This window comes from Acomys russatus, chromosome 1 (assembly GCF_903995435.1).
Source record: "Acomys russatus chromosome 1, mAcoRus1.1, whole genome shotgun sequence".
Taxonomy (NCBI): Eukaryota; Metazoa; Chordata; class Mammalia; order Rodentia; family Muridae; genus Acomys; species Acomys russatus.
In genome coordinates this window covers 36,437,549-36,454,721 of record NC_067137.1, presented here as the reverse complement: position 1 = coordinate 36,454,721, position 17,173 = coordinate 36,437,549, and the positions used below count along the sequence as shown (strand labels likewise).

At 50.7% G+C, this 17,173-nt stretch overlaps 1 protein-coding gene across 2 annotated transcripts in view; it reads left to right on the top strand.

Moving 5' to 3' along the window:
* The window catches only part of Greb1 (growth regulating estrogen receptor binding 1), a 68,949-nt gene that overhangs the window by 16,759 nt on the left and 35,017 nt on the right, over positions 1–17,173 (top strand). Inside the window, exons 6-14 of one of the 2 annotated variants that reach the window (XM_051143652.1) lie at positions 1,968–2,096; positions 5,708–5,815; positions 6,221–6,364; positions 8,478–8,663; positions 12,332–12,682; positions 13,823–13,951; positions 14,689–14,817; positions 15,855–15,968; positions 16,755–16,935. In XM_051143652.1, coding sequence (XP_050999609.1) covers positions 1,968–2,096; positions 5,708–5,815; positions 6,221–6,364; positions 8,478–8,663; positions 12,332–12,682; positions 13,823–13,951; positions 14,689–14,817; positions 15,855–15,968; positions 16,755–16,935 — 1,471 coding nt within the window. Of the gene's footprint in view, positions 1–1,967; positions 2,097–5,707; positions 5,816–6,220; positions 6,365–8,477; positions 8,664–12,331; positions 12,683–13,822; positions 13,952–14,688; positions 14,818–15,770; positions 15,969–16,754; positions 16,936–17,173 lie in introns of both variants that reach the window. The other variant, XM_051143642.1, reaches the window with a different exon arrangement.

Genomic DNA, 17,173 nt, shown 5'->3' with positions numbered 1-17,173 from the left:
CTTTGCATGTTGTTGTTCTATGTTGTTTGGAGTCTGTGAGTTTTAGCAAAGTGTGCACACTGGCTTTGGTTTGGAAAGCCTGCCTGCTCTCCTGTTTGATGAGTTATGTGATTCCCCTAGTGGTGGAAGTCTGTGCCACGGCCCACCTGCAGGCTCACAGCACACAGCTCAGGGCATGATGAGTGGCAAGCCAGCAATTCAAGTGGACTTCTTGGAGAGGCTGAGGTTACACTCGTGTCCTTTATCCCGTGACGGGCCTACTCTGTGCATGTGCCTCAAGAAGGCACACCACGCCCTGTGAGCAGTGAAGTGCTTGGAAAATCGAGGCTCATGGAGGCTGAGGCTTGCCTGGGACCTCACAGGGATGAGTTAGGGGGATGGGGGAGGGGGAAGGGAGGGAGGCATCAAATGTTTTTGCTTCACACACCTGGCCCTGAGCCACACAGGTGATGCCTTAAGTGAGCATGGTTGGCTAGAGACACCAGCCTTCCTGGGGACTCTTCCTTTCTCCTGCCCAGACAGTCAGTGTGCCTCATTGCCCCGGGAGTGAAGCTAGCGTCCCGGACTCTGCTCTAGCGCCTGTCCATCACTGTAGCTGGAACACGCTGTCCTCCAGGGGCTCTAGGCTCACCTCCACAGGCTGTCCTCTGGTCTCTTCTTCCTCCAGTGTCCAGACCCTTCACTTCCTGGGGTGTGGGAGCCTGCCGTTTGGGGTCTAAACACCTGGTGTAGACGCCAGTGCTGCAATCCATGCTGAATGGTTTGTGCAATTCGCTCACTTCTGGGAACTTAACTCTCTTTCCCCCTGTGTAAACCTGGGGGGCCTTTTCCATCCAGCTCACTGGGTGAGCTCAGTGAATTATGGTGACAGCAGCCCACCATGGTACATGTTCCATGCCAGCTCTGCTCCATGCTCCAGATGTCTACCCATCTGAGTCCCTCACGGCAGTGGTTCTGCAAACTGATACCCCAACCCCCATTTTAGGGAGAGGACACTGAAATTTGGAGAGATTCAGTGAGTGACTCAGGTCACATAGCTCATAAGTAAGTGGTTTCGACACAAGGTGGCCAGCCCCAGTGCCTCATTTGAACTGTCATGAGCCACTGCCCCTACATGTTGCTTCTACTTGAAAGCCTTTCAGACCGTTCCAGCCAGCAGAGGCCTCCTCATGGCCATAGTCCACAGTTGCCCCCAGAGTTATTCCCAAAGCTTAGGGAACCTGAACCCTCTAAGTAGCCCAGACCCTGTCAGCAACCAGCCTGCCAGCCTTTCTCGGTTTGCTTTTTGTTTTGCTTTTGAGATGGGCTTTCTCTGTGTAGCCTTCTCTGTCCTAAAACTCATTATAGACCAGGCTGGCCCCAAACTCAGAGATTTACCTGCCTCTGTCTCCTCGTGCTGGGATTAAAGGCATGTGCCATCACCAACTGGCAAGGGAAGGCATGCAACCTGGCTGTGTTTTGATGCAAACTGAACTCCAGATGTGGAGGAAGGTTGAAGCAAGCAGAACCATCCATCTCAGATGTGGGCTGTGAGTCAGGAAGCCCCAGCCACACATGCACCCTGGGTTATTTCCTTACCCATGCTAGACCCACTGAGATGAAAGCAAGATTCATGGTATCTGTATGTTCATGTTCCTATGTGTCTGTCTGCTCACATGTTCATGTGCGAACAGGAACATGTATGTTATTTCTAAGTGTGCACACAAGTGTTAGTGTATATTGGTTCTTTGTACATTTATGTGTTTATTAAGTATGTTTCTGTGTATTTGAATGTATAAGTAGGAGAGCATGCAAATATATGCTCCTATATACATACCTGTGCATATGTGTACATGTGTGTGAAATCAGAAATGTTTGCATTCATATGTGCACATGTATGTCTGCATGGGCAAGAACAGAGCTAATTTGTCTGCCAAGCTCCAGTGCAGCCTGTAGTCTGACCCTGTTTCCGTCCTTTCTGCTTTCAGGAACGGCCTCTGATCACCCCTCAGTGACCACAGTAACAAGTCCTGCTGTCTTCAATGGCAAGGGTTCCCCTAAGCACCCACAGCTGGCCAAGAGTAGCCTGTGTGCTCTGCCACGCCCCTCAGCCTTAGGTAGTGCTGCTGAGACTGGGGGGGAGAGTGGGTTGGGGCTCCTTTTCTCTGGGCCTGGGCTAGAGGGGACATGGGAACTACAGGGCTGGGGACATGGAGCTTTCTGAGTTTAATGTTGCATTGGCAAACATCAGGACAGGTGTCACATATCCTCCTGTCTGGGCCTGGGTTAGTGCTGGGTGGGTCTTACGTGAGAGGCGTCACATGTGCTGAGGGGCTGTGGATGTTCTGTGCTGATGACGATAGCCTTCTTTGAAGTATGTGTCAGGATGATTGGGAGTTTTGGGGGAAATGGGTATCAGAGCAGATAAGAATGAATCCAGAGCCCAGCACTGTTTTGTAAGCCAGGGGACCCTGCAGTCTCTTCACAGTCCCTCCTTAGGGGTTAGTACGCTACCACGAGGACAGTAGGAGGATCTCCAGCTGCTGCGTGGAATCACTGCACATCTGGGAGCTCGTTGACCGGTACTGGCAGTTGCTATCAGCATCAGCCCACCACTCAAACTTGTCTGCCCACCTGGGGGAGGTGATAAATGAGTTTTAGAGACCCGTGAAAGGAGACAAAGAAACTTAGAGACTGTGTTCAGACTACTGTTCCAGTCCCACCACTGCTGTTCCTAAGTCTTAGGAACAAGACTTCTCTGTCTCAAGTCTTACAGCAAGTCTTCCGGTCTCCTTCTCTTCCTACTTTGTCCCTCCCTGCTTCCCTTTCACTGTGAACAGGACTGAGCTGGAGCTTGGGGTCCAGGACACTAAACTGGAGCGTCCTTAGAAAACGCCCACCCTGGGGATGGCGTTGAGCTCGTGGGTAGAGTGTGTTGCCTGGCTTTTGTTTTCAGGGAAAGAAACTGAGGTCCAGAGAGGCTCCCTGGCCTGGAATACAACTCCATTGTGCCAGAAGGCTTCTCGTTTTCTAAAGGAGTAACTCCCCTGCCTCCCTCCCAGTACCCCACCTCAGTGAATCCAAGACTCTTCAGTCTTGACTAGCTTCCGCCTTCTGGAGCCTTTATCACTCCCCACCCCACCCTCAAGACCCCCACCTTCTTCCAGTGGCTGTTTCTTTTCCAGGTGCTGAGTGCAGGACAGCCTCATGACAGAAGACTGGCCCTTGCTCATAAGTACAGGAGGCCCCGGGCTATCCATGGCCGCTTCTCTGAATTTAGCTCTGTGGACACTTAGTTTTAGTGTCATACAACCCAGATCCTCTCAGCCTGCGGCCTCTAGCCTTGGCTTTGGACAGTAGCCTACAGAGGCTCCTTCAGGATTGGACTTGAACTTCAAGCTTATTTTGTAGAGTTGTGTGGGGGGGGATGGAGATCTTTCAGTTCCCTGGCGGGGCCTCAAAGGCCTTCTGGAATCAGCCTGTTGAACCTCACTCTCTCCCTTCAACTGTTCGCGTCCTTGGTGGCCACACTGTGGTGTCCACACTCTGCTCCCCCGTGTCGCAGTGCTCACCCCACCTCAGTTAGATGGATGTCTCAGGGCCATTGCCTGCTCTCCCTCAAAGGAGTTCCCGGTGGGGTCCCAACAACCCTCTGTCATCTTGACCTTTGAAGGCACCTTGGAGTCCCAAGCACATGGCTATGGTAAAGCCTGACAGAAAGAGGGACTGACTCAGAGACACTGGCTGCCCTGGGTCACAGAGTTGAGCACAGCCATGTATCAAAGCTACCATGCCTTCTCTGTCCTGGCGTGGAGGGACCCTGAAAAGCAAAGTGTAGGAAACTCCTTCCAACTGAGTGAGGCCTGGTACTCGCTGCTCTCAGTGAAGTGCTGCCCCCTGGTGGATGATGGGAACTAGGAGCCTTGTCTCAGAGGCTTTTGGGGTAGGGTGGGGCTGGTGCTCCCAAGTGGAGGGAACAGGAAACTGAAAGTCCTGAACTACCTCCTCAGAAATGTCAAATGAGGTCCCCTCTAGAGACAAAGAAATAGTTGGTTCATGCTGCTTTCTGATGTTTTGAGAGCACTTAATGGCATAGAGTCCCAGTAGAGGCATTTCCAGTTGACCTTCCAGAGGAGGTAGGGGGATGCCGGTAGATCTCTCTGGGGTCCTCGGCTCCAGTAACACCCTCCAGCAGTACAGGACCACTTCCTAGAAGAGCTGGGTCCCTTCTAAGGGGCTCTTCCTCCGCTCCTGGTGCCAGCGTTTGGTGAGCTGGACCCCTCGTGCAGACGTGAGAGTCCTGCCAGTGAGGACAAAGAAGCCTGCTCTTTTGAAAGTCCTTCAAGTCCTTGCACCTTTGTGTCCATTTGTTCGATTTTCTTCCCCTTCAGCCAATCTACAGATGAGGTCTTATTTGGAGGTCCTTTCAAGCGACTCTACTGCAGTCAGGCTCAAACTGCTACAGGCCTCAGAATAATTTGGGTGTCAGTGACAGGGCACATGCTCTAACTGTCACGCCACAAACCCCGTGTGGTAGCTCTAGGCAGAGCCTAGCAAGGGACAATTTTGATGAGCACCTGCTAGCTCTGTGTATATCCTCTTTCTAGGCTGAGGGAGCCTCGGCCCTTCGGGTCTCCACTCCGGCTTATGGATTCACATCACCCAGGGGCCTCAGGTATCAGCATGACCTGCTCCCCACATGCTGAGCTTCTTGAGTTCCTTGGAATAGGCTTGGGTTCAGATAGTCAGGTTTTTGTTTGTCTTGTTATTGAAGGCAAGGTCTCACTGGGTAAGTAAGCCCTGGCTGGCCTGGAACTTGCTATGTAGACCAGGCTAGCCTTGAGCTCAACAGAAATCTGCCTGTTTCTGCCTTCTAGGTGCTGGGATTAAAGGCGTGCACCAATATCTTTGGCTAGGTAGTTTTTAAAATGTTCAGGTGAATTTAACGTGCAGCAGGGTTGAGACAAGGGGCTCTAGAGATGTGAAAATTTGTGTCTGAAAATTTTCAAGAAAATATGGTAGCCAATTCTTGGTGCTTTGAATAATCTACAGATATTTTTAAGTTGTGAGCATGTTGATATCTAGAGTGGGCAGGGATGACTCCTAAGCAGCAGCGGCTCCAGCTTCTAGTCTTGTTTTTTAATGTTTGAAACCAGCTTTCCAGGTTGGGTGGGGGTGAGGGTGGTGTTGGAGGGCAGGAAGTGGTGTGCAAGTGGATCAGCACTGCCCTCTAGTGGCAAAACTGTGTTGGTGCATTGAACGCTGGATATGTAATTGACCACTGCAATGTGGCTGGCTGATGCTCGAGGCAGCAGCAGTTGACTGAACCCAAACCCCTGGCTAAGTGTTTCATTTAAGTGTTTTACTTATATTCTCTCTACTTCTGATTAAGACACTTTATCAGTATATTTTATTATTTTCTTGGTTGTTTAAAAAAAAAAGAACTCAAACTTACAGTTTAAACTCAACCCTGGAGTGAAACATTTATAAAAACCAACAAGATGTTCCCTTTTGCCTAGATATTTGAGTAAAGGCTTGAAATCCATTGTGAAACTGTGATTTAAAAAATACCAAGGGCTGAGGATGTATCTCAGTGATAGAACATTTGCCTAGCATATGCAAGGTCCCGGATTTGAGTTCCACCTCTGTAAACAAAACAAGTCAGGGGAGGCTTTTATTTACACCAGTTTCCAGTGGTGACCTAACCCATGCTCTGAATATTGTCTAGGTATTCTGCCAAACTCTGGGCCTCCCAAAAAACGCCACAAAGGGTGGTCTAAATCCACCACAGATGGTGGCTTCCCTCAGGGGGCTGGCAACAGAGCAGCTAAACATGGTAAGTGGCTAGGGCCTTGCCCAAATCCCAAAGTTGGGTGCCATTGATGGTAGCCTGCTAGTGGCATGTGTGCATGTGTGTGCAGGTCGGTAGGCAGGTGAATGAAGAGGTCTGGGTAGCTGGCATAGCAGAGGGACCTCTTCTCATGTGTCTGCAGCTGCCTGAGGTCTAGCCTCCTGCAACACTCCTGTAGTAGTCACCTGACCTAGAAAGATCTCCAAGCAGCTTCTCTGCTGACAGTGAAGATTGTGTCTGTTGGTGGGGAAGGGGGTGCTGAGGGGACCCACAGTTTTGTAAGTATGGGGATGGGTCAGGCAGCAGTTTGTAGGGTGGGTGGATGTCCGGTGGGCAGGGGACAGATGCTTCATTTGCTGTGTTTTACTAAAGCGCTTGTTATGATTCTAGAAAGTACCAGCATGGCCTGCGTGCCCCAGGCTGGCTTGGTGGGACCAGCTTCAGTCACCTTCCCAGTGGTGGCCTCTGGCGAACCAGTGTCTGTTCCGGATAACTTGCTGAAAATATGCAAGGCCAAGCCAGTGATATTTAAAGGCAAGTACAGCTGTGCATTGAGCAGTGGAGGTAGGGAAGCAGGCAAGGAATCCCCTACCAAACTGTGACCTCATCTCAGTCCAGCTCCAAAGGCATCCTCCCGAGCCATCCCGAAAGCTCCCGAGCCATCACGAAAGCTCCCGAGCCATCCCTAAAGTTCTCCAGGGAAATGAACAAACTAAGTGGGCACAGTCTCTAGAGTGCTGAGAAGGGCAGAACATGTCAGTTTGTCCCAGCAGGCATGTAGTGACTCTACCCCATGACACTCGTTTGCTTGTTCAAGGTCCTCTCCTTCATCCATTCTGTTTCACAGAACCCAAACTACAGTTACCCAGCCAGTGTCGACCTTTGAGGACTGGGGAGATAGACAAAGTAACCCCATGCCTTGTTCCATTGTCATCCAAAGCCAGGAGTCAGATTGGACCATGCTCTCGGCTACGGTCACTGCTACAGAAGCATTAAATAAGACACTATTGGATTGCCTTTATGCGGTGGCTAGTGTTACCCCCATGTGTTACATGGAGGTGGCGTTGTGGCTCAACTGAACAAATCTTTTTGTGATGAGCTGGAGACTTTAAAATGGGGAATGTGCGCAGGTTCAGCAAGCAGTGCCTGAGGTGCTGAGGTGTGCAGGACCATATATATTTCCTTCCTTGGCGTCTCATTTGTAGGAAGTGAAGTGGGAACACAGCAGAAAAATGCCAGAGGCAGGCATTGCTCACTGGGACAGGGCATTACTTTCTTTCCTAAGATAAGCCAGTGCCCCTGACCTCAGGAACAAAAATGACACAATATTCAGAAAGGAGGGTACAAGTCTGACCTTTGGTGCCTTGACCTTCCACGGGGCTCTGAAGGCTCATCTCCCATCAAGCTGTTCTGTGGGTGAGAGAGGCTGAGAACACAGCTGGGGGCAGGACTCACAGGTGGACACCAGCACCTGTGCAGGGCAGGATGCCTCACAGAAGGGAGCCCTACAGGCCTGTGCCTCACACTGAGTCATCTCAGAGGACAGGTCCTCTTCTTTGCTCAAGTATGCTCCCTTCCCTGACCCTCATCTAGGCTTCCAGGCCCAGCCTGCAGCCCTGTAACTTAGCTTCCATCTGGTTCTCAGGGCAGCTTCCAGGAGGCCCTGGCATGGCAAGCATGGCATCCTTTTTGTTGGCTGGCACATTTGTGCCGCTGTTCCCACATCCCACCATCCGAGGGCAATAAACAGATGCGAATTCACAGGCCTGCCCCAGAGTCAGAACATGCCTAAAGTGTGAGCCTGGAGCTGTGGGTGGGGCCAGCACGTGTCTTAGCAAACCCATCACACTCAAGTATGAGAAACAGTTTTTCCTCAAGAAGTGGCCCATGGAGTTCCATGTGATGCCTGAGCATAGCTCTGCATAGTGAGGTCCCGTGTCATTTTAGTAACAAAGAGTACCATTCTCTTCATGCATTGACCCGTTAACATCTCCCTGTTGTGTGAAGGCTTTGAGAAGGTCAAGTTCTTGCTGAGGGTCATGCAGGTAATGATGGAAAGGAAGTAATCAGGCCCATGCTTGGGCAGTTATCCCGAGAGCTGTCCTCAGAGTGATTCTAACATCCACGCTAGCATCTCTCAAGATCTTTCACTTTCTAGGTCTTTGGGTCTAGACTCCGCCCTGTTAACTCTGCTAGTTGTAGAGCTTCAGGAAGATATGCATTGTGGCCCTGGGAACATGGTCTAGTGGACAGTCCCCACTGCTGCACACACCAGTTTTAAGGTCATTGCTGTTTGGTTCTGGGGAAGTTGGTGTTGGTGGTGGTTTTTTGGGTTTTTGTTTTGTTTTTGTTTTACTTGAACTTGATCAACTAAAAAATAAAGGGATTGGACAAAATGAATAAGTGAATGCTCTGCCTCTGGTTGGATGACAGGTGACATTTCTGTTCTAGGTTCCAGGAGGGCAGAGCAGGTGTACTAGGTCAGTAAGGGCTGTAGGAGGTCTGAGGTTTCTCAGAAAAGGGGACCCTTGAGAGATTGAGGGAACTCTCCTGGCTGTGAGGCTTATGGGATCCACAGTGGTACCTCACCAAGGCAGAGTGCAAGACCAGTTGCTAAGTGGCTGCTTTCTTCTTTCTTCTCGCATAGGCCATGGGAACTTCCCGTACCTCTGTGGAAACCTGAACGATGTGGTCATCAGCCCCCTGCTATACACCTGCTACCAGAACTCGCAGTCACTCTCCAGGGCCTACGAGCAGCACGGTGCCTCCACCATGCAGCCCATATCTGAGGAGACACAGCTGTTGCTGACCGTCTACTACCTCGTCCAGCTGGGTGAGCCTGTGTGTAGCTATGGGCTCGGGATGAATCTTCATGGGAGGACCAAACAGACTCAGGAGGCCAGAAAGGAATATGAAGACCAGGTCACCCCTAACCTTCCCAGGGAGGAGTCAGCCAGGAGAAGGGTGTAATCAACAAAGTGCTTCAGAGACAGCTCACTCACCGCCATTCTATACACAAAGACGTGGGTGATAAAGTCCACACTCTGGCCCCAGGGAGCTCAACCAGAAAAGAAAACAAGAGACAAGGGATTTCCCAGAAAAGGGACCCTTAAGAGGTGTGTGGGCATGTGGGGTACACTTAGGGTCATCGAGAAAGGCCTGTGAGTGGAGACTTGACCACCAGAGGAACAGCTTGGTGAAGAGCTGAGGAAAGAGCACAGGTGGGAGTGGGTGGGTGGGCACACTGGTGGGGGCTGGGTGTGGGTGGGAGCACAGGTGGGGCTGACTGTAGGTATGAGGGAGTACAGCAGGTGTGTATGTATGTGGCGGGAGTTGATGGGTGGGCAGAACAGGTGAGTGGCCAGAATAAGTGAAAGATTTGTTGGTAACATCTGGTTGCATTGCTCTCAAGGCCAGCTGCCCTGTGGAAGGAGAGTTATCACAAGTCTCATGGAGGCTGAGGCCAAAGGTATACATTTCGGAAACGTGGGCTTGATATAGTCTATGTGGAAATGCCCAGGCCAAGTATGACCCCACTGTGAGCAGTTGCTGGTGGACAGTGAGGAGTTCAGGCTTGATCCTCCATACCCAGATATAGTCAGCGGCTCAGTGGCTGAGGAGGCTCAGGATGGAAGCACAGGATGGTCAAGGCTCTGGCAGACCCAGCGGCGGTTTCTCTGAGGCTCTTTTCCACGACCCACATATCTATCAGTGGGGATCCAGCCTCATCCTTTCCCCATCACCACCCTCTCCACCACCACCCTCTCCACCACCACCCTCCTCACCACCACCCTCCCCACCACCACCCTCCCCACCACCACCCTCTCCACCACCACCCTCCTCACCACTACCCTCCCCACCACCCTCCCCATCACCACCTTCCCCATCACCACCCTCTCCATCACCACCCTCTCCACCACCACCCTCCTCACCACCACCCTCCCCACCACCACCCTCCCCACCACCACCCTCCCCACCACCACCCTCTCCATTACCACCCTCTCCACCACCACCCTCCTCACCACCACCCTCCCCACCACCACCCTCTCCATCACAAACCTCTCTTGCCTCTTCCTCTCCATGTCTCTAAGGACTGGCTATTTCCAGTCCTGTTAAAAACACATCCATCCCCAGACCTGGTGGCTGCCTGTCTCTCACTCCCCTGTCCCACTCTGCCCTAGCTGCTACCTCCTGTGTAATGTTGACCCTGCTGGAGCATCATGGACTTCACACTTACTCCATGTGAAATGCTCTAGTCTAGGACATCTGTGAACCTTGCCCTTTCTTGTCATTTGAGTTTTGACCCACATGCTACCTCCTCAGAGAAGTCTTGCCGACACAACCTGGACAGCTCTCCACATCTGGGCCCCCTGGCCTCTATTAGTTTTCTTTGTGTTTAGAGCAATGCCACTCCAGGAGCGCATCATGGGCTGCTGTGTTTACCTGAACATCTCTCCTGGGTTAGGATGCATGAGCTACAGGACCAAGAATGCTGGCCTGCTGCTTCATGTGTGGGTGCAGCCTCTGCAGGGCCAGCTTGGTGTTCACTGAGGGTGTGTTGTGGAAATGGACTAAGTTGATATAGAGGCCACTGAAGGAAAGTGTGTCAAGGCCAAGGGCTGAGCACCTCACAATGAGGCTGGGAGTAGAAAGTGGGGTCACTGGTGCTTAACTTGTGAGTTGGCCACATAGGTGGGTAGTCACCTTGATGAAGGATATAGGAGGAAGGCAGGGACAAAAGCCATATAAGAGCAGCTCAGAGAGAAAGGAGGTGAAGAAGCAAGCATAGGGAGTATAGGGCACCTCTAAGGGAGTTTATCCTGGAGGTGATGGCTCTAGAGAGAAATGTGGGCTTGAGGGAGAGCTCCCACAGATAAGGGGCAAGCAGCTAATCTGCCGATTCTAATTTGATTACCTATTTCAAATAGCTAGTCACAATCAGAAGTATCTACTAGAAATAAAGACAGTAGGGCCAGTGGGACAGCTCACGGGGTCAAGGTGCTTGCCACCAAACTTGAGGATGAGTTTGATCCTGGGACCCACATGGTGGAAAGAGAGAATGTTGGATTTTGGCCTCCACACATGTTCTACGGCACACACACGAAATAAATGGGAAAATCAGTGAAGCTCTAAGCCCGTCTAATCAAAGTCTGGCACAGCCCCAGGCTGCTTGTACAAGCTGCCTGAGATAAGCTTAGGGAACTGTGACAGGCTTGGCCAGCCTTTCGATGTTTGTCACACAGCATTGTCACCGACAGAGCTCACACTTGAGGACTGTGCACTCAGAGTTTTTTTTTTTAAATAGCAAACATATCATGGTGTTTTAAGAAAGTTTGTGGTGTTTGCTTTGGGCTGCGTTCATAGCAGCTAAGGTCCCAGAGCTGGTGTGGGCATAGCTGGGTGAAAGTCTAATGACCTCCCCTCCAGCTCCTCAAAGACAATAGTAGACTAGAATGCCCAGATAACTCACAAAGGAAAACACTCATAGAAACTAAAAAAATAAAAAAGGTTTGACCTCAGCAGTCATTAAAGAGAGACATATGAGTAATGAGTTATTTTTTTCCTCAGTATCCAAGAGATGATACCCACTGATGCTGAGGATGCTGGACCACAATTGCCACACCAATCATGTTGGAGGATCTGACTTTTGAGAATTCAAGCGTAGGCTTTCTATCGCTGTGATAAAAACACCATGACCAAAGCCAACGTGGGGAGGAAAGATTATGTTTCGTCTTACAGTTTCATATCACAGTCCATCATTGAGGGAAGTCAGGACAGGAACTCAAAACAGGGCAGGAACTGAGGCAGAGGCCATGGAAGACTGCTGCTCACTGGCTTGCTCAGCTTGCTTTCCCATGCCATCCAGGGCCACCTGCTTAGAGGGAGCACCACCCACATGAGCTGGAACCTGCACCACAGGCAGGCTTGCACAGTGGCCAGGGAAATCTGGTGGTCATATTTTCTCAATTGAGGTTTCTTCTTCCCAGATGACTCTAGCTTATGTTTGACATAAAACTATCCAGCCTGCCTAGCAAGTATCACACTGTACCTAAAGACACGCACTCCAGAAGTACCTACAGAGGAATTTCTTGAAGAAACAGAGACATTTGCAATAGGGACAAGGATGACCAAATGACCCCTCCACACGAGAGTCATTTACAGCCATCAGCAGTGCTGTGCAGGGAGACCACAACACATTCGGGAACCCGTTTGTAGGGTTATGGTTAGGAACCAAGTTGAGTACCCACAATCCTTACAGTAGACAGAGAAAAAGACAACACGTTTCTTCCCTGTGGCACTTTCAGGATGATGGGTTTGTGGCTGGCTTCATTTTATGATCTCTATTCTCCAAGCCTTGGTGACTTGTCATCACTATTTCAGGTTGTGTGCTCCTAAGCATATCCCATATAGTCTCGGATGCCCACAGTGTTGGTGGCAAGCTGCCTATGTACCTGTCCAGCAGGCAATGACGTCACCTCTCCAATGCCGTGTGTCTTGCAGCTGCAGACCAGGTGCCGCTGATGGAGGACCTGGAGCAGATCTTCCTGCGCTCCTGGCGCGAATCACACCTGACGGAGATAAGGCAGTACCAGCAGGTACCTCCACAGCCCTTCCCGCCAGCCACCAGCACTGCTGCACCTGTGACTTCTGCACAGCTGCCCTGGCTAGCGGGCCTGGCTGCCAGCTCCTGCAATGACAGTGTGCATGTCATCGAGTGTGCTTACTCCCTGGCTGAGGGCCTCTCTGAGATGTTCCGGCTGCTCATCGAGGGTAAACTCTCCAAGACCAACTACGTGGTCATCATCTGTGCCTGCCGCAATGCTGCCATCGACTCCTGCATTGCTGTCACTGGTGAGTGCTGGCTATCCCTTGAACAGTGGGAATTCAGTGTGCTGTTGATTCTTTAATTTCACCTTTGTCCTTTTGGAGGCTCTGGGTTGCAGGGGCAGTTAGCACTTTAGTCGATGGAGATAGCTTTAGAAGGCAGCCTTGGTCTTAGCTGCCTGTCCCTAGAGATGTGCTTAGCTAGACTTTTCTACCTGCAGTGGCTAGGTTAGCAACTTTAGAGTCTGAATTGCCTTGGTTACAAAATCTGGCTTCAAAAAAAAAAAATCCTCTCACACCACCCCCAGTCTGGCCTCCAGTTATTTAAGGACTAGACTGAAATAAGAAACAATGATCTACTTTGCTAGATAAGTATTACAAATTTTCCTGAAAGCCTACTGTGTGCAGCCATTGCTCCTGGGGCTGGGACTCAGCATGGCGTTCAGGAGGGAATTTCCATGGCAATATAAACACTGAGCACGCAGGCTTTGGGCGGCTGGTTTTGTTTTGTTTTATTTTTAATGATTTAATTTATTTCTTTTATGTGCATTGGTGTTTTGCCTGCATATATGTCTGTATGCTGCCATGTGGATGCTGGGAATTAAACCCAGGTCCTCTGGAAGAACAGAACCATCTGTCTGGCTCTCTTTTCATGGGGTGCTGTTTTAATGTTCACAAATGGTATATATTTTCAACCTGAGGGTTTTGTATCATTTTTAATTGAAAGTGTACATTGTTCCTCCACAGCACCTTGATGGCCTCTTAACATTCACTCGTAAACTCACTGGCTTTTATTAATTAATTTTCTGGGGGTCTTACTGTCTTTAATAAGCCCATACTCTGCAGCATGTCTGGCACTGTTTCCCATGTTCTATGAGGCCGGCACTGCTGTCAGCCACTTGGGACCAATGAGGACGGTGGGTCTGGGGTGGCTAGGGGACTTATCTGTGCCACAAAGCTGGTGGTGGCATCCAGAGTCAGGCCAAGAGGTTTCACCTAAGTCATCTTGGCTTTTGTATTATTCCTCCTTGGTCAGGATGTTACAAGCCTTTGATTCACTTCTTCGTCAGGCGTGATGCTGGGCTTAGGCTAGGTCAGGCATCTTGTCTGAGAATTCATGGTGATTCTGTGCTGAGGGTCCAGGGACAGTGGCTTTTTGTCTTCCAGGGAAATACCAAGCACGGATTCTGTCCGAGAGCCTCCTCAGCCCTGCGGAGTACCAGAGAGAAGTCCATTATGAGCTGGTCACTGGCAAAGTGGACTCACTGGGGGCCTTTTTTAGCAGTCTCTGTCCAGGTAAGCTTGTGAGAGGCAGGTGCAAATATACACATTGAAAAGAAGTAAATACAGTGGGGAGGCTGCTGGGGTCCCCTCACAGCTGGGATCTGTAGCAGACGAGCTTTTGTGCCTGGGTCCCCCATTTGGTGCACTGACATATCCTCCTTCCCAGGGCAGTGCTTTTTGGCTGCCTGTCTATCTTCCTGCTCTGGCTGTAGAGTTCCAAGGTTGGGCGAAAGCTTTGTGCTGTCTGTCTGTCTGTCTGTCTGTATCTTTCTATTTGAGACAGGGGTTCCCTTTATAGCCTAGACTGACTTCAATTGTTCAGTACTCCTGTCTCATCTTCCGGGGCTGGGATTTCAGGAATGGGCTACAGCATACAACTCTCCCTGGGTTTTGTGCCCTTTCATCTTTATCCCTGTGATCTATTCAGTCACTTGGACCCCGCCCCTGCCCTGGCATCTCGTCCCTCAGGACTAATTTAATGCCCTCCAAAAGAGCTCTACGGACCAATCTTTGCCTGGCAAGGCTCAGAATTATCTTCCCCTCTGACCCTAAGTACCCTGTTTTTGGTTTGTCCCATCACATGTGGAGCCATGGGATGATCCACCTTGGGGATACACCTTCGGGACAGGAAGACAGTGTCTTCTCCACACATTACTTCAGGCCAAGACTAGACGCTGTAGCTGGTCCAGAGAGGGTGGCTGAATTTCTCTGAAATGCAAAACCCCACTTCTGTTCTCTGTTTTGAGCAGAGGGTGACATTGACATTTTGCTGGACAAATTTCACCAGGAAAACCAAGGCCATGTTTCTTCCTCATTCACTGCTTCCTCTACCAAGAAAACAGCCGTGCTGGATACCAGTGGGGCTCCCGTGTGCACAAGTGAGTGGTGGGGAAGGGCACAGGTAGGCACAGTAAGTGACGGAAGGAGACAACACAGGCGGGTGCAGTGATTGATGGAGGGACTGGCTGCCGTGTGCATAGGTGATGATGGCTTGTGTATAGGTGTGCACAGTGAGTGTGAGCGGGAGCGTGTACAGACAGGGTGGAAGAGTAGAGCCAGTAGTCTCAGATGTGTTCGTCGAGTGAGGAGGTAGCCTGCAGGGATGGCTCTAAATTCTATAGCACTTGTACAGAAACTGTGAGACTTTAAAGCTTCCAAGGTGCACCTGGAAGGCGGGCAGTAGCCTTAGCATTAAAATATACCTACTTACAGTTTTATTTTATTTTTTTCTTTTTAAAAAAAGATTTATTTATTATGTATACAGTGCTTTGCCTGCATGTACACCTGTATGCCAGAAGAAGGCACTAGATCTCATTATAGGTGGTTGTGAGCCACCATGTGGTTGCTGGGAATTGAACTCAGGACCTTTGGAAGAGCAGTCAGTGCTCTTAACCTCTGAGCCATCTCTCCAGCCCCCTACTTACAGTTTTAAAATGTGACATATTGATGCGAGGTCACCCGTCCTTTCCGTCATACATTTCTTTGTCCTGATTTGTTTCCTCCTAGTGCGCTGTTACAATTGTTTATTCAGGTTTAAGGAGCTGCAATCATTTCTTTCCCTTTTTGGTGAATGTGGTGCCCTCTCCACAGTCTAGCGTCAGCAGGCGGAGGCTATAACTCTGAGTTGCCCGAGTGCTTGGTTTAGACTTTCCTATCTGAGGAAGGAGGATGTGTGAGAGGCTGCCTCCAAGGTCTGGCTAAGAGCATGTCCTTGGCGAATATGACTGCATTTCTTTCCCGGACTGTTTTGTGTAGCTGGCCTCTCCTCCTGCACTCTGGGTAGTAGCTGCCCGCTGTGCTCATCGGGGACCCCTCGGGGCTCTGGCTGCAGGTTACCATCCGGAGCCACGGGGCATCCGGCCCTTTCAGCTGGCGGTGGCGCAGAAGCTCCTTTCCCACGTATGCTCAATCGCAGATTCCAGCACCCAGAATCTGGACTTGGGGTCCTTCGAGAAGGTGGACTTTCTCATTTGCATTCCACCATCAGAGGTGACCTACCAGCAGACCGTGTTTCACGTCTGGCACTCAGGTAGGGGGAACCTTTCAAGGAAGGAGGTGTGGGGTCTGGGGGAGGAGCTTTGACCCATCTACTGTCACATGTGGATGTTGTCACCACGCTTTGCTGTGCTATAGATGGAGCAAGGGTTGTTTTTTGTGGTTGTTGTTGGTTTTGTTTTGTTTTGTTTTGTTTTTGAGATAGGGTTTCTCTGTGTAGCTTTAGCTGTCCTGCACTCACTTTGTAGACTAGGCCGGCCTCGAGCTCACAGAGATCCACCTGCTTCTGCCTCTCGAGTGCTGGGATTAAAGGTGTGTGCCACCACACCCGGCTGATGGAGCAAGTATTATTGTCTCCCGTTTATTATAGACCATAAAACATGTCCAAGGACAGTGATTTTTTTTTCCCTCAAGATTAAAGGTAGAACCAATAGTTGGCTTTTTGCTATGTCCCTCTTCGGTTCTGTGACTGGCTGATGCTAATTGGCACTCACGTGGCATAGCTTACCTCCTCAGTGGCATGATGTTGGGCCTGCAGCACGAACCTGAGATAATTTTGTTAGACACTTGGGCGTTTTGCATTCCTGTTTCAGAGCTGTTGCTTTAGACCGTTGCTTAACTGCCACCCCTGGGTTGGGGCACCATGCGCAGAGCCAGACCTTCACCCAGCTCCTTGGGCCGAAGAGTTTGGTGGTGCCCTCCTGCCCACGTGTCTGTACTGTGTTGCCCTCTCTCATCAGGGCAGGCCACGTAGGCTGGCCGACAGTGTGTTGGTGGCGAATGAACCCAGGGGCTCCTGAGGTGTTCTGCTGTGTTGCAGGGGTTCTGCAGGAGCTGGGCCTCGAGAAAGAGCCTGCAACCAAGCAGAGGGCGGAGCAACACGTTCTGAAGCTAGACATGGAGGCCCAGGCAAGATTTAAGGCCTTTCTGCAAAACTCCTTCCAGAACCCACATACGCTCTTTGTCCTCATCCACGACCACGCCCACTGGGATCTAGTGAGGTCAGACCTCCTGGTCTGTGACGGTGACATGTTTCTTCTTGGGGATGAGGGCACAGGCTGTGAGCAAGTATTGACTGGGGCTTGGTGTTTGTAGGCAGAGGATGTGGGCAGTTTTCAGCCTCCTAGAGCTGTGTAACATCTCTGACACTAGTCAGCGAGAGGCCTAAGGACTGAATGCTGCAGAAGTGGAGCCAGGTCAGAGGTGTTGGTGGGAGAGCCAGGCCCTTAGCTGCTGGAT